Here is a 24,863-nt window from a genome sequence, read left to right as displayed (position 1 = left end):
ATAAAGGGTGTAGACTGTATGTGAAAACAATTTCTACCGGATTGGGCTGCTGGTGGGGGACTCACATGATTGAAGGCTGGATGTGTATCATCCAGATGTTTACCCTCAACATTCTGTTACTGACAAATCAAATTATTCTGATTGCCTGCAGCACCTGAAGTGCACAGTCAGCTAGTGGGGCCATAGCAATTTGGATTGCTACCTAGAATGCCTACATGAGGGACTGGATAGCTCAGCTGGTAGAGCATGAGACTCTTAATTTCAGGGTTGTGGGATTGAGCCCCACGTTGGGCAAAAGACTGCAGGGGGTCAGCCTAGATGACTCTTGTGGTCCCTTCCAACTCTACAATTCTATGAGGGTTAAGGGAATCCCTTAGACAATTAATGATGAACAATACTATTCCCTGCTCTGTTGTGATGTAACCCTAATGCTAGTCTTCAACCTGCAAAGAGGGATGAAGTTGTCAAGATGTGTAGAAGTGTGTCAACCTAGCTGCAAGTCTTCAGACTTTGCTGTGAAACTTCTGCTGGACTAGATCTGGTATCCTAGGGATAGGTACTTTTGAAAAACATGGACTGGCAAAGAGATGGATATCTATTGCCTGAACATCAATTTCCCTGCCTGAAACTCCCAAACTAGCACAACGACAACAACTGAAACAGCCTGATTCCTGGAGGCAGCAAGTCAATATTATTATAGCCTGTAATAAAATCACAGCTTCATAATGGACGTAATGATCTGTGTTCTAGGTCTGGTGGGGTGAAGTCTGTAGCAGTCATGCTGGAAGCTGCTCAGATAATATCCACCCATGTGCACTTCCAGGCTTTTAGCGCATGACATGTTGTTCTTGGGTTCTATATATACACAAATTCATGCATTTTCAATAGTACACAGCTGGCTCTGGTAAGATGCATCTGTCTCCCTCATTACTGACTTGCAGGAGGAATGTAAAAACATTCCTGTTTACCCAGGCATTTGATGGCTAAAAGATACTGTTCCTGGCAACTCTGAAATCATTAGCTGAGAGAATGTGGTGGTTTTAAACTGTTCTTGGAATATTTTTAATTATATTGGGTGGAATTTGCCTAAGCAGCCCTGGCAGCAGCACTTCTGCTTGTGCAACAGGGCTTCTGTCCCCCATCCTGCCCTGTGCACATACCTCAAAATTGACCCACTGAAATTAATGAGCATGACTAACTCAGGACCTACTCTGAGGCGAACGGTGAACTGTTATCTCATCCCCAGAGTCATTTTGTCGCAAAGCAAGGATTTGAACCCAAATCTTCAACAACTGAGCTCGGCAGACAATCCACTTTATCACACTGATCCGTATATATGAGAAACCTTACATTAGCACTAACCCTAAAACAATAACCTAAGAAAGTTAGGTCATGCTCGATTCCCACTGGGATCAGTGAGCTCATTCAACTGGCTTTGGATTGTGTCTCACAAGCGAATATCAACGGTCGCTTAAGTAAAACAGGACAATCATGAATAGACTGGAAGGGGGAGAAGTTGATGAGAACATTTGTAGATGCTAAAGCACAAGACTTGCTACTTACCCTCAGCTCGTCCCTCGTCTTGAATCTGTCAAGGAGCTGCTGGTAATGTCTGTCAGTCATTTGGCGCAATAATGACAAAAGACATGAAACAAACTCTCCCTGAAAGAAATGGTTTTAAAAGGAAAGGAAAGGCATTACAAAGTAAACACGGTTGTTGTTGTTTTTTAAAAAAGTATGTGTTTTCTATTGATTATGGAGGTAAGAGGACAAGCATTATTATTATTATTATCATCATCATCATCTTCATCATCATTTATTAAGTTTGTATACCTGCTCTATACCTGCAGGCCTTAGTTTAGGGCAGTTCAAAACATAAAACCACAAAATAAAAACACAAAACACATAATAAGAACAAGAACAACCCACTAATCCCCCAAAAAACATTTTAAAAGGACATTGTTTGTCAATCAGCCAAAGATGTCGAAGAGGAATGTTTTTTGCCTGGTGCCTAAAGGTGTATAATTAAAGTGTCAGCCAAACCTCCCTGGGAAGAGCATTCAACAAAGAAAGCCCCTTTGCAAAGATGTATCTTAAACCCAACACTGCAGTTCTTTCCTCAGTGTTTAACAACTGAATCACATTTCCTGAGCCTGCAGTATAAAAAGGTAAAGGTAAAGGGACCCCTGACCATTAGGTCCAGTCGTGACCGACTCTGGGGTTGCGGCGCTCATCTCGCTTTATTGGCTGAGGGAGCCGGTGTACAGCTTCCGGGTCATGTGGCCAGCATGACTAAGCCACTTCTGGCGAACCAGAGCAGCACACGGAAACACCGTTTACCTGGAGCGGTACCTATTTATCTACTTGCACTTTGATGTGCTTTCGAACTGCTAGGTTCGAACGACCTATTTATCTACTTGCACTTTGACGTCCTTTCAAACTGCTAGGTTGGCAGGAGCTGGGACCGAGCATCAGGAGCTCACCCCGTTGCGGGGATTCGAACCGCTGACCTTCTGATTGGCAAGTCCTAGGCTCTGTGATTTAACCCACAGCGCCACCCACATTCCTGCAGTATAGAACTCGCTTATTAGAAAAGAAGTCCAAGTGAGCACTTTGGCACTTACTTCTGAAGGCCGCATTACGCTCAAGGCATTACATGCAACTTCATCACTGGTTTCTTTCTTTAATTAGCAGTGGGGTGAGGAGATACGTTTCCATCAGATATTTCATCCCTCCCTTCCTAGCAACGGTCCAGAAAGAAACACTCCCCACCCCACCCTGTTCTGCATGGCTATAAGGCTTAATAAAAAGCTCCCATTTGGTGGATATGGATTTCTGCCCAAATCATGACTGGAGACCCAAAGGATAGACCTCTCCACCGCACATTCTGCGGGGCCCCTGCATCTGTAAATAATTAAAGAAATGGAGCTAAATACTATGAATTTTGCATAATGTATAGATTTTGCCACCAGTCAACATGGACAGTGCTGTTAATATTCCAAGAATAAGGATGGCTTATGTTCATTAAACACAATTTCCATGTTTGGGGCCTTTCAAAACAATGCTAGCACGACATCTATACCAGTACCAATGTGGAAATGGAAGCAGGCCTCACACCATATGGAAGGAAGAACAGTTTATATGGTTAAAAATCTGGTCTAAGTGAATTAAGCTACTTCTCTGATAATAGATCTCTTTCCATTCTATCTGTATACATGCAGATTAGTTATCTTTTGGCTTGAAAACCAATGAAGCAACTGAGCATATATGCAACATAAATGGGCATGTCTTCTACTCGAGATCAGCTGAAATAAATAGGAGCTCGTGTAGGAAGAAATCACAGTGTTTGGTGCCCTTTGCTTGTCTTGTCTCGGTGACAAGAATGCATTTAGTACATGTTTCAGGGCTTCAGTCCTACACATACTCAGCCAGGGAGTAAGCACTATTGAACATAGTGGGACTTGCTTGTGTGTAAACATGCACAGGTTTACCCTATAAGCCAGGCATAGGCAAACTCGGCCCTCCAGGTGTTTTGGGACTACAACTCCCATCACCCCTAGCTAACAGGACCAGTGGTCAGGGATGATGGGAGTTGTAGTCCCAAAACACCTGGAGGGCCGAGTTTGCCTATGGCTGCTATAAGTCACCATGTGCACTCCTTTAAGTCCCTGACACACAGAACTAGTGAAACACTGTGCAGTCAAGGTTGATGGAAATGCCATTTTTCCTTAAGCTTGTTTCTATATCAAGACAACTCTAGCTTCTGAATTTGGGATGGAAAGCCGAGTCTGGTATTTCTGTGCAAGTCCACCTACATGTCATAAAATGTGCTCATTTATCATTTTGATAAGCATAGAATGGGTTCCTGACAACACATGGGGACCAAACCTGCCACCTACACTCAAACTGGGTGGTGTCTTTCTTCGCAAATATCTCAAGAGCATTTGGCTCAGTAGGTTGCCATAAGCAAGTACAGTTCTGCATGAACTTGCTACATAACAGTATATAATTGCCTTATGCTGTGCGGTGAGTCACTTAAAAATTAAGTGCTTGATGTGGCACTTGAAACTTCCCCGGCTTACACGATATGGTGCAAGGACCCCAAGAGCCTATTCTTTGAGACTGTGTGAAAAATACTGCCATACAGCTTTGTGGAAAGGGAAGCCACCTCTTTCTCCAAAGGAAACCTATTAATATAAAACTTGCTCAAACTTAAGGCTATACTTATCCCACAAGCCTTATTTAGCAACATTTGCGTATGCGAATTGTTAAACAAAAGTCAATGGACTTATATTCAGCAAGCCTTCAACAACATGGGGGGGGGAATCTATTGTACAATTTAGCAGTGTTATGACTTTTCAAAACTAAAATGTAAAGAATCCTGAAATCTTATCAGTACATCCTGCCAGAACTACAGCTTGCTGCTAACATCTGCAGGTGTGGTAGTGCAAGTGCTGGACCAGTCTCTTGCCTCGGTGATGGACTGGATGAGAGCCAGCAAACTGAAACTCAGTCCAGATAAGACTGAGACACTGTTAGTTGCTATTTCCCTAAACCGGATGGATGAAGGTTGCCTGCCTATGAAGAGGACACACTCTCTCTGAAGGAGCACACATGTAGCTTGTGGGTCCTTCAGGGTCCTTTGCTGTTGCTTGAGGCTCAAGTGGCCTCAGTGGTGCAGAGTGCCTTCCATCAGCTTAGGCTGGTGGCCCAGCTAAGCCTGGACAGACTAACTACTGTTGTCAATGCTCTGATAGCCTCTAGGTTACTGCAACATGTTATATGTGGGGCTGCCTCTGAAGACGGTTCAGAAACTTCAGCTAGCGCAGAATTCAGAAGCCAGGATGCTCACTGGTAGCATTGCCATATTTCAAAAAGTAAAAACCAGGATACCCCGAAAGTTGCTGAGCCAAAAAACACACGATTTTTTAATTGACTTGTCTAGGATCCAGGACAGAGCACCACTCCCCACCCACCCATCAATTCTGCCTTTGAAATCCCAGTAATGTCTGGGAAAATCTGGACGTATGGCATTGCTACTCTCTGGGTTTGAGCATATTACACCGATCCTGGCCTGGCTGCACTGGTCGTCAGTTAGTTTCCAGGACCAATTCAAAGTGCTGGTTTTGACCTATAAAGCTTTAAATGCCGCAGGACCACAATACCTCAAGGGCCATATCTCCCATATGAACCAACATGGACCCTGTGATCATCATCTGAGGCCCTTCTGCATGTGACCCCTCCACAAGAGGCCTGGAGGGTGGCAACACGAGAACAAGCCTTTCCTGTGGTGGCTCCCTGTTTGTGGAATGCTCTCTCCAGGGAGGCTTGCCTGGTGCCTTCTTTGGCACCAGGCAAAAATGCCTCAATACACAGAATCAGGCCTTTGGCTGACTGTACATTCTACGGCCTTTTAACTGTGTTTGTGAGACAGGGCTTAATGGTTTGTTTTTGTTCTTATTTTATTATGTGTTTTGTGCTCTCATTTTATATTCTTATGTTGTGAACTTCCCTAAAATCTTCGGATGAAGGGCGATATATAGATTTAATAAATAATAGCAAGAAAGGCACGTATTAACTCTGTCAACAGTACTTCAATTTGGGGGGCAATAGAGAGGAGTGAAAAATAAAGTTCTCACATTTTTTATTAGATTACCTCTTAATTTCTCCCCTCAGAACAAAGTAGCATTTAGAATACACTGCTAGAAACATTTTTCTATCAGGAATATTTTTTTAAGTGGGGGAGACTAATAAGGCTGGATTTCAAAGAATGGGTGTGCTAAATATTTCCCTGAAACCTTTGCAAAAATAGGTCAGCTGCTCTTTTAAGAGTTCTTCTGTGCCTCCCACTGTGTAAGATACCTCCCATTTTGACAAAAGCAGAGTACAACCTGACATTATTTCACTTACATAGCTTTTGTATTGTTCTCTGAGAAATAGGATTTGAACAGCCTAACTCACATTAACCTCTCCGTATCATTGAACAAAGTAGGACATAGGCTTTTTTTTTTTACTTACAAGTGACCCAGATATGAGAGAGGTATATCTCCTTTTTTAAAAAAATAGAAAAGCAGGTGAGGAAAGCTTCCAGTTTCAAAACAAACAGCAGAGGAAGGGATTGCTTAATCCCGTTCTCCTTCCACTATTGGCTATTGCCCTGACTAATCACCCTGCTTTTTCTCTCCTCATAGGAAAAACGTAAGTCCATATCTTTTCCGCTCTGGATGGGGCAGAGGCAATTGGAACAGGATAACAGCAAGAAGTGGAAAACTTGAGCAGCCTCTCCCACGTTCCTACTTGCCACTTGGGATGCTGCTTTTTTGTTGTACATCTCCCATGAATTTTCTAATTTGGCACTCATACTCAAGAGAAGTTTTTGCTTTCCTTCGCAACACTAGATCAGAACAAAAAGTTCCCTGATTTGATTGATGGAATGGTGGATTTAGCACAAGTGAAATAAAGTACTTCTTCACACAGCACAGAATTAACCTGTGGAATTAACTGCCATAAGATGAGATGGCTGCCACTGACTTAGATGGTTTTTAAAATAGGATTGGGCAATTTCATGAAGCACAAGTCTATCAAAAGACTAGTAAACAAACTTATGTAAATATGCTACCAAGTACCAGATCCAGGGAACAAGCAATGCAGGAGGGATGTTTCTTGCAGGTTTTCTATATATGTTTCAAGGTATTTGGCTGGCCCCTGATGGATATAGACTAGATGAACCCTTTGTCTGATCCAGCAGGCTCTCTTTATGTTCATAATGTTAAGCACTAGACCTGATCCTCAAATGCTCATTTGTAGGACCAACTCCCACGTGTTTAGCAAATCCTACAGAGGGAACACGGGCTAGTTTTTGGGCCAGCCACAAGGACTGAGGCCAGCCATAAGAATTTTTAAAGCTAGATGAGGGAGAGAAGGGGGAATTCACATTTTATTTTATTATTTATTGATTAGACTATTTCTAAACCTCCAACTCATTTCAAAAGATGTCATGGCGGTGTACATGACCAATCAAATTCCTCAATATTGAAATTCAATGGGAAGCCTTTGTACAAGCGGATGGCCATTTTCTCTTTGAAGCACACATGAACACAACACACAGGGGCTAGAACCCTTTTCTTACCATTTTTATACACAGATACAAATTAGGGGAAGCCATAAATCAAATATTCGATCCAGTTATTTCTACTGCAACACTTACAGTAACATCTTGAAACTGAAGCCTCGTCGCGGACCCTGCTGTTTGAGGGCGGCTTGTGATCTCCAAGATGGTTCTGAGCAGCACATCTAGCAGGCTGTTCACAATTACATCTATTTCTTCCAAAACTGACTTTTCCTTTAGTTTGTTTAAAAAGAAAGAAGAAGAAATGGACTGTTCGGGTCAGTATTAATAAAAAGCAGATACATTATTTTCTTAGCCAAATGTTAACAAACTAAACTACTATTCTGAAGCAAATAAACAGGAAATAGTTAAAAGAAGTAAAACTTCCATCACCCCTGACCATCAGCCATGCTGACTCGGGCCAATGGGGGTTCAGGATCATCTGAATGGCACCAGGTTGGGAGAAAAGAGGAGCTAAAAAAGATTTTAAAAGCCAATATTCACCTAGATTGAACACAACCTTAACTGAGCTCTAATTCAATACACTTTTTCTACTGGTTCTTCCAAATGTATAGCCAAGAGAAATCATAACTAAATGCAGAACAATGTGGCATATTCATGAAACAAATATCATTTCACTCCCCCCCCGACAACTGATTTTTCCTTTTACTCTTAAAAGTCAATTCCATATGATGTAGCTTCTACTTACAGAACTATTTTTCTTTATGAGGCAAAAGATGTTGCTTAGGATGTGTGCACACGTGATCAGATCCTTTTGTTCCTGCAGGTGTACATAGAGGTGGTGCAAAACAACCGGTAGTAGAATATATCGAGACTCTGGAAGGAAAGAAGAAAACTAGTCAACACTCTTCTTTTGTGGCATCCCAGCTCCACTCCATTCCTATCCTTTAAAGTAATTAAGAAGCAATTTCATCATCCCGTCCTTTCAGTGGATGGGACTATGCAGAACACCACACTATATTACTTCAGTTTCCACATACGGAATTATTTGATTAAAAGTGTTCCCACAAGAAGAAGCATTTCCTATGTCAAAACCTACAGCCTCTCCTTCTATAGCTCACATTCTCTGGATGAAAACATCCCCAATGTGTTGCATTAAAAACAAAAACAACTACTTGACGATTGGGTTTAATCTCTCAGCTTTATCACGCTTCATCACAATTGCCAATATCTCCAAAGGAAGATTTATGAACATCTGAATTGAGAGGAGGGGATAATATATCTAGTCTAAACTAATGAAGAGTCAGGAGTCATAAATAAACTCTGCTACATTGCAGAGCCAACCTTGTGCTATGCCACAGAAAACTGAATGCTATACCCAATGGCACTACTTGTCTCCACTTCTGCAGAAGAAAACACGAAACCCCCCTCAGTGTTATACAAATCTGATTAGCAGGTAAATCTGGCTTTAGAACAGAAAGCTATTCACCACAGAAAGCTTCTTTTGTCTTAGAAGTTTGAACAATCTGTTTGTACAGCCTACGAATTCTTCCCTTACCATGCCATTTTTCCGCACTCAATAGCAAATATCGTTGCAATATTGTAAAGAGTTCATTTTCACCCCCTGAGACAGGGGAGTTTAATTACACATCAGATCACAGCGAGTCTCAGCTTTACCCCAGGACTTCATGCTTTATTTTTCCAGACCAGCGTACTTTAGACAACTGAAAGCATTTTTAAGTTTTATTTAAAGCAGGGCAGGGGTGGAAAAAGGATTCTCCTCCGGTTGGGACTGAGGGGAATGGGGGGGGGGACACAGAAAAAAGGCAGTGAAGAAATGGGGATAAAGGTAAAGGTAAAGGGACCCCTGACCATTAGGTCCAGTCGTGGCCGACTCTGGGGTTGCGGCACTCATCTCACTTTATTGGCGAGGGAGCCGGCATACAGCTTCCGGATCATGTGGCCAGCATGACTAAGCCGCTTCTGGCGTACCAGAGCAGCGCACGGAAATGCCGTTTACCTTCCCGCTGGAGCGGTACATATTTATCTACTTGCACTTTGATGTGCTTTCGAACTGCTAGGTTGGCAGGAGCAGGGACCAAGAAATAGGAGCTCACCCTGTCGCAGGGATTCGAACTGCCGACCTTCTGATCGGCAAATCCTAGGCTCTGTGGTTTAACCCACAACGCCACCCGCATCCCTGAAATGGGGATAGACCCCCCCCAAAAAAAACAATTACAGGAACCAAATAGTGCTTTCAACTACACTGGAAAGATCTCCAATGGACATAACATTGGCCATGGGACCAAGTGACCTATAAACAGGGCTTTTTTTCCCAGTCAGGCCAAGAGTCAGATAATCAGCAAAGGCAAGAGGCTGCTTTAACTACTGATGAATTGTGTGCTTGCCATCCTACCTGGGTTCGTGTACAGTTGGCTCTCTACTGTTTTTCCAATGCACTGGAGTTTGACAGCTTGAAGGGATTCATCTGCATTTGTGATGGTTGGTAAGCTTCCTAGAGTATCACGCACCAAATTTGCAACCTCTCTCACTTCAAATAGCTTCAGCAGCTCTGAGTACACAGCAGGGAAGGAGACAAGAAAGACCGCCTAGTGAAAAGAGGGGAGAAATCAAAATACACTATGAACCTGAGATTAAAGAAATTGGGACAGGTAAGAAATCTGAGCATAAGGACGGGATCTGACTTTAAACTATTGTTAAAACTTTCATAAATTATCTCCTTTGCCAGAAGAACTCGGCTTGGGGTTGGAGGGAATTGCTTTTATTTTATTTTTCTAAAATGAGTGATATTGCAAATTGCGTTATCGTTAATTAACTGCAGTCCTAAACTGAAGACCAGAAAGCAAATGGGGCTATGGTGAAGATGAATAAGGGGAACAGTGCTTAAAATATCCATAGCTACTTGCAGAAAATATGATCAGGTAGTCTGACAATATTATTGGAAGTGAGTGTGGAACAAAATGATCTCATAGCTCTGCTAGCTTGGGCCAAAAACTTGCTATGGGGGGGGGAATATGCAGCCAGATGTCTGAACCCAACTTCTGCTATCAATATGTCAACAACAAAATGAAGCACATTATAAGTCAAAGCAGCAAGAAACAGTAAATTTATCGCATAAGGAACAAGGCTGCTTTCCCCCCATATCTGTGACCAGGCAGCGTGAACAGCGGCAACAGTGTAGTGCAAGTGCTTGTTAACTTACTTGGGCTTGAGATAAAGCGCTAGCCCCTTTGGTTTCTTGGGAAAGGAAGAATCGCACAGACATCAAAAGCTCTTGAATACAGCAGCAGAATTCCTCCTCGTTTTGCCCTCCAGTAGCAAGAGAGAACAGCTTCCGAGACTGGATGATATACTTAAATATATATTCTTGTGCCTACACATGTCGAATGAGAAATACACAAGTCTGCATTGTTGGTTCTTAATAATAAATAAATAAAAACTTGGTTTCAGAGATAACTGAATGGTCGCTGTTTAAGCAAAGAATAAACCAGGCAATGCAATAGTTTATACCAGGAACAGAACTCTCTGCAGTGAGAAGAAAAACTAATATGAAAAAGGAATAGCAAGCTGAAGGGAACCAGCAGTCGGCCCCCACACCCACATCCCTGAACAGAACCTCATGTTATTTCAGTGAATGATTTTTTATTGGACAAAAATCTGCTTCATTATGGCCCCGAATCATGGCCATGAAGAATTTTCTCCAATCATTGCTATAGGCTGTGACCCATAAATACCCAGTTCATTCTGTACTTTCACATTCTGTGACTAATTTTTTGGTTTCTAGTATGAAGTAATTTGGGGGGGAAAACCAAAAACTTTTAAAATCATCAGAGCTAATTTTTACTGGAGTGTTTTATAATGTTATTGTACTTGTTATATGATCTCTTTATCATAATGAAACCTTTAAAAAATCCTCTGAGCTGAACAGTTTGTGTCTATAAAGCTATTAAGCAATTTTCTTTTATTCACAATCTTTTCACCAGGAAAATAAATGCAAATCCCTTGAAATGATGGCAAAATTGTTTACTTTCAGTTTTCAAATACAAAATGTTAGCCAATTTGCTCCTGTATTTTAAAATTTATGTCCTACAATTAATTGACAGCATCAAGCGCTGGTTTATGCTCTTATCCATACATCTATGGAACTTTAGTAGCTTCTTCTTGTTCTATTGCTATTATATTGCATCACTGATGGAATTATGAGAGCTACGTATTTTGGGTATATCAGTCATTGAAGGACATCTAACGCAGGTTTTAGCTAAGTCTAAAACTCCATAAATTGGCTTGCATTATTAACATGGAAACAAACAAATACAAATGGACAAAAATTCACGTGAATATCATCTATTACTTTCTACATGCATGCCAGATTTCCAAAAAGGGTTGTGTCATTCTGTGAGTGAGCTGAGTTTGTACTTAGTTTCACATGTTAAGAGCAATTAACCATGGTTTGTTGCTATGCAAATGAGCTTCAATGAGCTCAGGCAAAGGGTTGGGCTTATCAACTCCACTTGCCTGCCTACTCTGCCTGTACAGTCAAGAGGAGGAATTCTGCCAGGTTTCATTTCCATTTCAGAGAATCTCAGTTTAGCATTATGCACAAAGCAGGAATCTTGGTTTACAGCAAAGAATACTTAGTTGTGAAACAAAACAACTTCAAACCATGGGTTATGAGGCTAGCTTGTTTAACTAACCATGGTTAGTTATTAAGGACTGTCCACATAGTGCTCACCCATGGTTTAGTATTATGTGCACACCAGTTGTTTGACTTCAAACCACCACCACCCAACCAACGCACAAAGCATTTCCATGCACACACTCGCAGCAGGATGGGTCCCATTATCCTTCTGCCAGCTGCATCCTTCTCCTAAAAGTTACTCCAGAGGGAATCTGATGCTTCAAAGACAAATTTGAAGGATGCACGGAGCCTACAACTAAAAGGAAAAGTGGACAAGTGCCCTTGCACAAGCAGACACAACCTTATACTATCTTCGTTCCATGTCTTAGTAACTTCAGCTGGCATAAATTCATGTGGATATAGAGAGATACAAGCAAGATTACACACTCCCCTGACAAACTGTGTTACCTTTAATACTTCTTGGTTGTGTGCTTGCCTTTCCACTTCTGTTATCCGATCAACATGCCACTTCAACACCTTTATGAGGTCTCTAGAGTATAACACAAAATTTATTTCCAGGCTGAAGTGTGAAAGACTTAAATAACACACTGGATTACACGACGTCTAAAGCAGATCAAAATAATGTAAGTAATTTATAGTGCAGTCCTAGCGGTATCTACTGTAAACTAAATTTCATTCAGTGGCGCCATGTCCCAGGTAAATGAATATTAGATGGCAAGCTTAGGTTGGAATCTCAAAGTAATGCCACTAAAGAGCAAATACAAAAGAAGATCCCATTATATTTTTGGATACTTAGAAAAAAAATATGATTTTGTTGTTTACAGTTTCATTTCACAGGAGTGTCTTGAGAGCAGAGTTTCCCAAATTGGGTCTCCAGTTGTTTTTGGACTACTATTCCCATCATCCCCAACCACTGGTCCTGCTAGCTAGGGGCCCAAGTTTTAGAAACCTTGCTTTAGACGCAGGACTCTAGGTCAGTGAAAGAGAATACATATTGCATGCAGAATGTCCCAGATTCTATTCCTGGCATCTCCTGATATGGCTGGGAAATGCTCCTGGCTGAAACCCTGAAGACCTCCTGCAGTCAGCAAAGGCAAGATTGATCTAAGTGTAGACAACACCAAACTAGATGAGCCAATGATCTGACTCATTGCAAGATAGCGTCTTAGGTCCCTATGGTCAATGCGCTTGGCTAGCTATGAAAATTTGCAAACATCCCTAGCAAGGGAAATTTAACAAACAAAATACTGGCAACTATCCAGAAAGCCTACAGTTAAATTTACACTCTGTGACAAAAAGCGCGTCCTTAGATATAAATATCTCTTCCTTGGGAGCCGATTTTGATCAAGGGCTGTAAAGTTTAATGCATTTCTCCTTTTACATGAGACTCCAATCTAAGCTTCGTGTCCACAGCGTGTATGTTAAGTGGTAAATTTACGTGTAGCCCCAAGGCAACAGAGAAGCAGGATGTATCTGTCTAACGTAGATATGTATCTCCCGCCCAGAACAATAGGAAGGCATTCCTTCAACTATCTCCTTTGATCTGCTAATTGTTTCTTTTTGAAATAGCCTTGATCTGGTTATGTGCTCCAGAAACCAAGAGGGGCACAGCTTTAGGACTGCCCCAAAAGGCATTTACAAATACCACTGTTTAGCCATGGGAAATCCTCCCATTGGGGCCTCCTAACTTGAGACCGGAAATGTATCTGCCACCTAGAAACTGACTGGACAAATTCTGTTCTGCGCACAGCCTCCCTTCCTGTAACTAGGGAAGAGAATGAGCCATGTATCTTTGCACTTCCTCCTTGTCTTTTCCCCTCTTGTCCTTGAGCACCCAACTTCACTGAAGATGCCCAGGGTTTGTTAAGCCAGTTTCACTACCACAACATCCAAACCAGGAAACTGGTTTTAAAATGCACCACAAATCAGAATCTAGACCTGGTTGTTTTACAATTACGTTTTACAGTTAAATATTTCCTCTTACGTTTTACAATTCAGTACCGTATTTTTTGCTCTATAAGACTCACTTTTTCCCTCCTAAAAAGTAAGGGGAAATGTGTGTGCGTCTTATGGAGCAAATGCAGGCTGCACAGCTATCTCAGAAGCCAGAACAGCAAGAGGGATCGCTGCTTTCACTGTGCAGCGATCCCTCTTGCTCTTCTGGCTTCTGAGATTCAGAATATTATTTTTTTCCTTGTTTTCCTCCTCCAAAAACTAGGTGCATCTTGTGGTCTGGTGCGTCTTATAGAGCGAAAAATATGGTATTTCTAGGTGTTAGGACACGGTTAGGGTTTGTTTTAAGGGTCACATATGCATTACACAGCATTATGGCAAAAAGTAGAAAACCATTTAATGGCAATGGAAATAGTAGAACTGAACTGATTTCAAGCTGATAGTCTCTCTCTCTCATATATATATTCTCAATCAATTTATCAGCTCATTGGACTTTTATTTTGATCTACTGCCCTTTTATTTAGATCAGTTAATTTAATCTACCTTCAGTCAATTAGATGACCAGTCATTGTACAATGTGCAACCATTTAGTTGTGCTACTGTTACACATACTGCCTGCCCTTCACCAGCAGGTCCCATGGCAGCTTACAACAATTAACAATTGTAAATTCTAAACTGATAAAACAGATCACAATCACAGAAGTGGGGTGGGTGTATATACCTTTACCTGTATGCAAGTGCTCCTGCAAAGTGGCTTTCAATGTAGGTGTCCATAACTGGCTTAAAATGGTGAAACTTGCTGTCCTGCAGCAAATTAATTATGTGAACCTAAGAATAACAACAGTGGTGTTTATTAGTGCTTTTGGAAGTCAACTTCCAAAATTAAAATAAGACTGTATGGAATAATTAAGTATACCTTACCAAACAATCAAATACTTGGGAGCCATACTTTTGAGAATTTTCATCTAAAATTCCAAATAAAGTGTCCAGTGTATCTTGGAGAAACTTGATGAAAGAGAAATTTAAGAAATACATATTTAATAAGCTTTCTTTATTATATAACCTGTTGGGGAAATTACATTTCTCTACGAATGCAAAACAAACAGTGAAAAGAGTCTTTACCTTTACTATTTCTGACCCATCAATTTCTTTCAATTTTGAGAGGCAGCCGGCAATTTTTTCTGGGTGGGCTCGCCACTTAAGAAGGTCAAGCATGTCTCCTACAAAGCAAAGACACAGAGCAACAGAGACAGTGTATAGCTAGAGATGCAACAAATGTGTGATTTATCTACATGATGTGGGAGTAGGGGAGCGAAAAGGCAACAGACACAACCCAGCAAAAGTTAGGCGTGTCAAAGTGTCATCAACAGCACTTATCAGCAGCTAAATCCCACTGAACCTAATGAAACATACTTATGAATAGATCACACTGGCAAACGTTTGTCTTTTTAAAAAAATTCCACGTACAGTACGTCTGCAACTTATGCGGAGGTTACGTTCGGGTAATCATGCCCATAGCCAAAATTGCATATACACAAAACACATTGGGTGCAAAAGCGACTGGGATTGCTGAAGTCTTTTTCCTAGATGTCCTCTCCCCCCCTTTTATTTATTTATTATTTTTATTTGCCAAGTATGTAAAGATTAACGCGCACAAGTTAAATGTATGTAAATTGTGGGCTTGCTGTATTTCAGTAGATCTGTTGGTGTGCTATGCTTAATGCATAGACAAGATTACTAGCCCTAACAGATAACCACACCAAAGTCGTGACTGTATCCTGATCCCTACTAGGATGTTTACCTATCCCTAAAACAAGCTGTTAATGCAATTAATTAACATTAATTATAAGGATATTGCTTTTAAAAAGCAAGAGAACAATTAATAGGCAAATCTAACAGTACTTTTTGATTCCAGGTTCACTACATTCAACCTATGTCAGCTTTTACTTTGCTCTCAAATAGTCCCACAAATTCCTTTAATAGTGTGTTGATAAAACCAATGGTTTATTCAATATCATTTGTGTCTATCTTGCAAAGATTAAAATGACATGTTAGAAGCATATCCCGATTTCAAGAACCTCACCTGTTACATTAACTGGCTGTTACACTGTTTTAATAACCAACATTTTACTTTACCGTTCTGTGTAAGCTTAGTCGAACACAGGAAAGATGTTATCCAGAATGATTCCTTAGTGGTTTTTACTGCTTGGTGGTTATTTGAAAGGAGATGCCCCTTTGAAAAGGGGAATTTGAGGTAGCGACTAGAATCCTGAAGGCTTACATTTTCTTCACACTGGGGGAATAATTAAGTTAAGTTTGCATTTCAACTTGCTATATAAAAATGAGATAAAAACGTAGCACAAAGCTGTCACGTAAAACTGTTTTTCTTTGGAGAATGGCATAATGTGCTAATTACCTCTTCCCAATGGGTTTCCTTCATGATCTGTTCCTAACCCTCTAGTACTGTATATTCTCTCTAAACACTGTCCCAAGGTGACTTCATTACATCCCGCGTCATTCAATACCACACACTTTCAGTACCCAGTTCTGCTATCTCTCTTCATCCCAGCCCCACAACTCTAAAGTGCCCCTCTGATATTTCTACTCAAATGCTTTGTTGTTGACTCATGATGAATAAACTGAAGACATAGGACACCTTTCTTCTCACTTCACCCTCTGTCTATTGACTCTGATTATCTGCTAACATCACCATCCATCCTATTAACAGGTACATAGCTATGGCTTTTCTTTGAGTCTTCTTCCCTTTGTCTCCTATATTCAGTCCAGTTACAGGCAAGTGGTCCTTCCTGTCTGCCCCCTGTAGTCCACACCTTGGTAAGCTTTCATCTTGATTACTGCTATCTTCTTCTCTCCGGCCTTACATTATTTCATATTGGGGGCTCGTACACACTTTCGCTTGCCCTATGCCTAGAAAGCATGGGTCTGAGTGGTTTTCCACTTGACCCACACTTTCTAGGCATGGGTCTGAGTGGTTTCCCCCTTGCCACGATCCTTTCCCTTGGGAAAGCCCACTCTTTAGCTCTAAATCGGAATACACCCAATTGCTGTTTGCTCCGATTGAGCGCAAAAGAGTGATTTTCCCAGAGGGAAAACAGCAGGACAAGAGGGAGAAGCCCTTGGTGTCCTCAGCTCTAGCCCATATCAACTGCCTAAATCATACAACTTTCATTGCTCTGACCAACTGGGAAAAACACACACACCGTTGCTAAGCACATGCGGTGTTATCAGGGAGAAGATACACAGGCAACATTTTCGTGCGTGCAAATGCACAGAAATTTCAGTGTGGCTAAAAGGGTGTGTGTGTGTGTGTGTGAGAGAGAGAGAGAGAGAGAGAGAGAGAGAGAGAGAGAGAGAGAGTAACTTTCTAGATAATGTTGGGAATTTGGCCAACCTAGATGCAACACGTTAGCAAAACAGGAGCAGTATTTAATAAGGAAATTTCACAGTACGAGGTACTGCATTGAAATGCATAACAAGATTTAAAGAGCCAATAACATAAGCTTGAAAGGATAAAATGAGAGGATATTTTGCACAATGACAAGCCTAGCATTCTTTTGGCAGCTGATTCAATCTGCCTAAATCTAAGGGCAGCCCTAGGCATTTGGAGTATTTCTCTTGAATAAATCACATTTCCCTCTGCTTTCCAGTGGAAATTACCTTATGCACAATGAGCTCGTGAGTGCCATCTGGCAGTGTCCTTCCATTTTCCTGCATCAGAGGGACGAAAGAAAAACCAAACAACTTCTTCTCCCCCTTTTCTTTTGCTGAAACACATATATAAATTAAAAATCCACCATATTCCAGGCTGGAAATGAGAATGCATAGATTCAGCGAAAGCAGAGTTGCATATATAACTTGGCACTCATCCACAACCAAAAGTCAGAAATGAAAATAATAATAATAATAATAATAATAATAATAATAATAATAATAATTTGTACCCCGCTCATCTGACTGGGTTTCCCCAGCCACTCTGGGTGGCTTCCAACATACATAAAAACATAATAAAACATTAAACTGCTTCCTATACAGGGAAGACACCTTCAGGTGTCTTCTAAAGGTCATCTCCTTGACATCTGATGGGAGGGCGTTCCACAGGGTGGGCGCCACTACAGAGAAGGCCCTCTGCCATAGTGAGAAATCCATAACCTACAAAACTACTAATAGGACACAATCCAGCAAACAGCCACAACTCATACAGAAAGCAATGTGATAGGACACATTTGGACATGCTTCAATTAAAACTGAGACTAACAAAGGCTGCCAGGAGCATGGGAGTGTGAAGGAGGAAACTTACAATGGCCTCATCTCCATGTTGTGATAAGCCAGTATGTCTTAGTCTTACATGTACATTGCCCCGTTGCGTAGCTCCCGCAGGCGGCTTTTCTCCCAGCATGCATGGCGCCTGGGCAGCTCAAACAATACACAGTACAGCTTGCCATGCTGTCCACACTGAAACTATGTGAGTGTTAAGTCAGAAATAAACCAAGAACTTGATTTCTGGCTTAGTGTTCATGGTTAGTTTGTTTAAAACAAACTGTGGTCCAGGTTTGGACAATGTGATATCATACAATGGCTTGTTTGTGTTGTACAGGCACAGGGTGTGAGTATGGCTGTGTGGGTGTGTAAGGTGGAGAGGGACCTATGCAGCAGGGGGAGGTACATTCACAGTTAAGCCATGGCTGAAGACGAAGTATAGCTTCTCATGATGTGTGAACTAGGCCAACATGATGGCATAAATCTATGCAGAAAATAGTTCATGGCCAGGATCGGAATCATTCCCAAAAATACTGTAGGCAGCTACTTCCTTATGGCAGCATCGGTTCTAAAATAATTAATAACGTGTCATTCCAATTCATCTTTCTTTACTGAGCACAATCCCTGACTCATCCAAATTACAGAATTATACCAACTATTTTGAAAATACTTACCCTGATTCTGGATATATTTAAAATGCAAGAAAATTCAAATTCAAAACAACTTACTTTCAAGTAAGCGTGCTTAAAAGCGCCAGCTTGCTAGGAACATAAGAGCAATACTCTGTACTTACATCACTATTTGTGATGTTTTTTTTAAGAAAAGTTGATGAAAGACATCTATATCCTAGCCAAACTAGAAACTAATCTAAAGTCAGATCTTGAGGTCACTAAAAGAGTTGAATAAATCCTAGCTAGCTAATACCTGCAGAGATCTTTAAACAATCCCTTTCCACAACAGTCAAGAATGCAAGAGATAAGGAGAAGCAAGCTGTATTCTCAGACCATTTTGTTCACCACATACAAATGTAAGAGATCTGAAGAAGAGAAGGCAAAGACTTCTAAAACTGTAAATTGTGGCTCTCCTTCAATATCACCTTACATTGCTTTGAAGAAAAGAAAAATGTAAAATGTTCTAGGGGAAAAATCACCTACTTGCTCCTATTTCTGTGCTCTTGTTTTACCTCATGGAATAAACATGTCACTTCCCTAATAATTCTATTATTTGAGCCCACAACCCTTGCAACTCTCTGGAACAGTGGTTCCCAAAGTTTTCCCCACACAGACCACTTGGAAATTGCCAGAGGTCATGGTGGACCACATAATGCTATTTCTGCTTGTAATGTGCTATGCTAGGTGCTGTATGATTTTTAATTGTATTTTTACAGACATGCCATGGAGCACCTGAATAAAGCTTGTGGACCAATAGTGGTCTGCAGACCACAGCTGGGGAACCCCTGCTCTAGAACAAAGCTGGGGGAGCCTGTGGAGAATATGGGAATTGGGAGTCGAACAACATCTGGAGGAACACACCCCTGCTCTAGAACCTTCAATTATATCCCCTAGCAGTCTGTGTAGGCAGGAAGCTTTTAGCTTACAGAATTTCAGATACTTTTTCTCAACTGTGTTTGATAGAATTGTCATTTACATCCAACCCTCATAGGGGTGAAAAGTATTTAGGTAAAACAAATACTATCAGAAAGGCAAATAATAATGGCAGAGATATTGAGGAAAACCTTTACAGCTACAAATACCTGTAGCCTGGTAAAGAGTTTCATACACTCTATAGTTATGGAAGAAAACCCATCCCTTTCTGCAGGATAGTGCTAAGGCAAAGCTGTTAATGCCAGTGGATAGCTGGTTTTCAAATGTGATTCCCTCTCCCAGTAAGCTGCAAAGAGTAGAAAATCTGTCTTAAGTCAGTGCGCACGAAAAGCATTTGAAAAGCTCCGAGACTGCCTAGTGCAACTCCAAAGCGCTACAACTTATGAATAGGTCTTACTGGAACAGTGTCGGAATTCAAAGCGAAGATGAGCTCCCCTGAATTTATCCACAGGAATAGGAAGTTTCAGCAGCTCAGCCCACCTGGGACTGTTGTTGTGGTAAAGCACAAAGGAGTGAAATTCAGTGGCTGGTGGCTCTCCAGAGCCAAAAGAGATAAAATCCTGATGAAGAGAGAAAGAAAGCAGGTTAAAGGCATTACTTTAGAGCCAAAATTAACACGGACTCTGGAAAAAAGACGTCAAAAGCATCTACGGAACATTGCCAACCCTTCATTGACCTTCTCAAGCAAAGTTGACAGTCTCGAGCAAAGGCTCAATAAGGTTCCCTCATTTATTTATTTTTTGGCCTGCCTGGGACTGCAAAAGAAGCAAGGTTATGAAGGTCCAGGAGGCCATGGTATAATTCATGGGCTGCATTTAGCTTGGTCACACAAGCTGCGTAGGCCTAACTAGAAGTTGCAATTTGTGTGCTTGATTGCTGTGATTATGACCCCATGAATACCTAGTGTACATATTTCTCTCTATTGGATAGCTGGACTGTGTACATTGTTATAAAATCTATGGGTTGTCATTGATTGCAGAAGGTTACCATTTAGAATAAAATACACAATAGGAAAGGTTAAGGAGAAAGCTTGAAGAAGAAAAATACCTTTAAGATTTGACCACCACAGTCCACAATGTACATTGTCACTTCTACATTCCTAGCCACACTTTTTCCTCCCTTCTCAAACTCTCCTCTTTCTATTGTGATATATAAGTCATTCCTCATTTCACCTGCAGGAGAGGGAAAGAAACAGTTGAAGATTAACCCAAGCAGAAACAACACAGCCTTGATCTTAGCTTTAAATAGCAAAATAAAGTAATACAAAATTGGGTAATAAGCCCAGGAGGAAGGAGTGCTAGATAAAATTTACTCTGGAATCACACCGTGTGTGTGTGTGTGTGTGTGTGTGTGTGTGTGAGAGAGAGAGAGAGAGAGAGAGAGAGAGAGTGTTAATAGTAATGATGAGATGGATCCGTTCTGCAAGAATTGTATAATCAGAGCATGACCCCCTCTCAGGCACATGCCCACCGGACAGGGTAAGGTTCATCCTAAACCCCTTGTACATTAAGCTGGCAAAACCATGCTGGTGTAACAACACTCTTGCAGCAATAGGACTCCATTGGTGCAAGGTAGAAAACTATGAATACCAATGTATGTGAGGGAGGCCTTTGGCTCAGTCAGGGTCCCTCTGCACTACACACACCCGTCTGTATGCACACAGAGCTCTTTTCCACGTCAGCTGAACATACAGATGGCATCTCTTCTGGAAATGGGGTGGGTGGGAGGTGCACTCCCAATTGTTCCTTGCCAAGAGGGATTTGCTGATGGTGTCCGTCAGTGAGCCCCAGGAAGTTGTCCATTTGCAGATGAGCTTTGAAATCAAACCGCGTCTGCAAAGCAATATCGTTCCTTTGCAGGGAGCTTTGGTGTAGTGGTTAAGAGCGGTAGACTCGTAATCTGGTAAACCGGGTTCGTGTCCCTGCTCTTCCACAGACCTTGGGCCAGTCACACTTCTCTGAAGTCTCTCAGCCCCATTCACCTCACAGAGTGTTTGTTGTGAGAGAGGAAGGGAAAGGAGAATGTTAGCCGCTTTGAGACTCCTTGGGGTAGTGATAAAGCGGGATATCAAATCCAAACTCCTCTTCTTCTTCTTCTTTGCTGGTCCACAAAGGTGAAACATTCATTTGCAAATGCACTTTGCAAATGGACAACTTCAAAGGTTCCCACTGCCAATGCCTATCAGCTGAGAGCACTACCCATCTGCCCTAAATGGCCTGTGGATAGTGAGCCAGTTCTTGATCTGGTCCTTGGGCTGAAAAAAGCACACACACCCATCTTAAAAAAAAGAAAAGGGGGAAAGATGGGTGAGGGGAGCTGAAGGTATTAGTTAAGCCAACTATTTCTGCATGAAGCAGTTTGTATGGTGGAGTGAGGAAGGAGCGAGCATGCAATCAGCTGAGGTCCTTTCAAGTAACTTTTCTTTAACCAGGTTACAATCCTGTTTAATACATAAAAATATATTACGACAGGCACTATGAACAAAATAAATTCTACTATGCAGCGAACTGTGTTTCAATAATTGCTCTATAACAGAACAAAGGACAAGAGCAGTATGTGTCTTAGAAGCCGGTTGCTAATTTTGTATGTATTATTTTAAGGGGGAGAATCATCATTCCACAGCCGGAAGCATTTTAATTAATGCTGCAGATAATATTAAAGTGACTGGGAATACTATGCTTAAAGACACAAAACAATCAAGACTCATTCAAGCTGGAAATAACTTCATAATCCATTCCTCGTGTAAATCTGTTATAGCCATACTAGATCTTAAACAAAGCATGCATGCATTTGCCCAGAGATGTATATACCAATACAAAGCCCAAATCTCAATTCAAAAAAAGCCATTTGGCAATTAGTGAGTGTAGATATATAAAGGAGGAGTTCCCAATAGAATACCTAATAAGAGCAGACACAGAATATTTGAAAAAGGCTTGAAAAAGCTGAAAGAGAGAGGTCAATACATAGGACTCCAAACAGCTGGAGAGAAGGATGTAACATAGCTACTGCCTGCCTGTGTGGAGAAGCTTGGTAAGAAGACTTTGTATGTGCTCACATAGCAACAAAGAATGGTGGCACCTCTCTCTTGTCTGCAGCAGTTAGGAACAACCAGGTTCATATCCCAAGATATAGGCGCAAATGGTAGGCAAACAAACACCCCCAATTTGTTATGGTGCCCAGCCATCCAATGTATGTTGTATGCACAAGACGTTATCATTAATACAATGAACACCCCCTTCCCATTGTACCCTATCACAAAATACTTCAACATCAAAAACTATGGGCTCCAATATTGTGCAAGTGGTGTTTCAGTCATACAATGGGGCTTCCCATCCCTCTCCTCCCCACCTGCAGTCCCCACGTACTCCCCAAATTATGCTCTAGAGGCTTACCCAACCCAGTGGGGCAAATTTTGAGGAGATGTGACAGGCTACTGGGAGGGTAGCAGAGAGGAGAGGAAGGGAAAGTCACGCTGTGAGAGCAGAACTATGTTGCACTCACACAGTGGCTGTGTTGGATTCAACCCTATATTACAAATGTAGGCCATCTTGAAATGCCTCCACCCTCTGGTAAGGTAATTACTGATGATTCAATATGCTTTAGGATGTAATTGGAAACGTGAATAATTTGTCACACAGATTGGCAGTCCATGTAGAATTGGTATTCCATGGTCCCAGAACATATACACACCATGTACATGGATCAATGTGCATTCACATATTTCAGCTGTTCACAAACCACTTAACACTGCAGTCTCTGAGCAGCATACAGGATCACAAAAGGTAAAACAGAGATAAAACTGGTTTAAAATTAATTAGAAAGAATAATAAAAAACATTACTTAAAATGCTTGCTGACATAAAATAAGTCTTCATCAGGCACCAGAAGTTCAACTAAGCCTGCCAAAGCGATGGTGTTGACCTTCAAAGCCCTAAATAGCCTTGACCCTACATACCTGAAGGAGTGCATACATCGTTCAGCCCAAACAACTGAGGTGAAATTCTGAGGGCCTTCAGGCGGTTCCCTCAGTGCGAGAAGTGAAGTTATAGGGGTAGAGGACCTTCTCAGTAGTCGCTCCCACCCTGTGGAACACCCTTCCATGAGATGATAAAACAACAATTTGATTTTTAGAAGACATCTGAAGGCAGCCCCATTCGGGGAAGTTTTTAATGGTTGATGTTTTACTGTGTTTTTAATATTTTGTTGGGAGCTGCCCAAAGTGGCTGGGGCAACGCAGTCAGATGGGTGGCATATAAATAATAAAATTATTCTTGTTGTTGTTGATAATATTATTACTATTATCTCAGATAGGAGAGAGTTCCACAGAATTGGGGCGGCAGTACTGAATGCACTGCTCCTGATGGATATGAGCTTTGAGTGCGGGGATTAATGGTGACTTCTCCCTACCCCCCCCCAAAAAAAAGTAACTTCAGTGACTGAACAGGGATGTAAGGATTCAGGTGGTCCTTAAGATATCCTGGGTCCAGGTTGTTAAGGGCCTTGTAAGTTAATACAAGAACCTTGAACCAAGCCTGGTAGAATATGGGCAGTCAGTGCAAGCTTCTTGGAGTTATGTGATGGCAGAAGCTTGTCCCCACAGAAAGCAGTGGTCTACTTGAAGTGAGCCCCAATCCTTTAAAGAGAGTTGGGAAACTTAGATAATTGGACACTTTTTGTCAGTTACCAAATTATTTCGTTTTACTTGAATTATGTTCATAGCCACCTTTTTTAAAAAGAAAGATCATCAACAATCGCTGAAAAAATGAAGTCCTAAGATAAAATATCTAAGAAGCTAAATACAGTGGTACCTTGGACTACATACGCTTCAGGTTACATACGCTTCAGGTTACAGACTCCGCTAACCCAGAAATATTACCTTGGGTTAAGAACTTTCCTTCAGGATGAGAACAGAAATCGCACGACGGTGGTGCGGCGGGCCCCATTAGCTAAAGTGGTACCTCAGGTTAAGAACAGTTTCAGGTTGAGAACGGACCTCCAGAATGAATTAAGTTCTTAACCTGAGGTACCACTGTACTCCAGAAATTTTAAAGACATCTTCCCTGGACTTGGGAACAGTCTTCCAAAGTAAAATGTTAGGATTCTTTTGTTTTGTTTTCTAAAGAATATTCTAAACTACACATACTACTTTCTTGGCAGACTATGACTGGTTAGCAAAGTTTCTGGACTACAACTCTTATCATTCCTGACATTTAGTCATGCTGGGTGGGGCTGATGAAAGTTGGAATCCCATAAAATATTTTGAAGGGGCAGAGGTTTCCTTCTCCTGTAGAGCAAAAGTG

At 41.4% G+C, this 24,863-nt stretch overlaps 1 protein-coding gene across 7 annotated transcripts in view; it reads right to left on the bottom strand.

The window, feature by feature from the left end:
- DOCK4 (dedicator of cytokinesis 4) overlaps window positions 1-24,863 on the bottom strand; it is a 254,753-nt gene that overhangs the window by 74,391 nt on the left and 155,499 nt on the right. For all 7 annotated transcript variants that reach the window (XM_053407020.1, XM_053407021.1, XM_053407023.1 and 4 more), the window contains 13 exons: window positions 20,612-20,736; window positions 19,962-20,124; window positions 17,361-17,467; window positions 15,819-15,975; window positions 14,805-14,902; window positions 14,604-14,687; window positions 14,410-14,510; window positions 12,177-12,258; window positions 10,293-10,463; window positions 9,486-9,678; window positions 7,818-7,945; window positions 7,208-7,342; window positions 1,564-1,662 (listed from right to left, as the gene is read on the bottom strand). In XM_053407020.1, the coding sequence (XP_053262995.1) occupies window positions 1,564-1,662; window positions 7,208-7,342; window positions 7,818-7,945; window positions 9,486-9,678; window positions 10,293-10,463; window positions 12,177-12,258; window positions 14,410-14,510; window positions 14,604-14,687; window positions 14,805-14,902; window positions 15,819-15,975; window positions 17,361-17,467; window positions 19,962-20,124; window positions 20,612-20,736 (1,643 nt within the window). The remainder of the gene's footprint in view (window positions 1-1,563; window positions 1,663-7,207; window positions 7,343-7,817; window positions 7,946-9,485; window positions 9,679-10,292; window positions 10,464-12,176; window positions 12,259-14,409; window positions 14,511-14,603; window positions 14,688-14,804; window positions 14,903-15,818; window positions 15,976-17,360; window positions 17,468-19,961; window positions 20,125-20,611; window positions 20,737-24,863) is intronic.

This window comes from Podarcis raffonei, chromosome 10, assembly GCF_027172205.1.
Source record: "Podarcis raffonei isolate rPodRaf1 chromosome 10, rPodRaf1.pri, whole genome shotgun sequence".
Lineage (NCBI taxonomy): Eukaryota > Metazoa > Chordata > Lepidosauria > Squamata > Lacertidae > Podarcis > Podarcis raffonei.
Note: the sequence above shows the minus strand (reverse complement) of the source record. Positions and strands in the feature narration are given on the sequence as shown.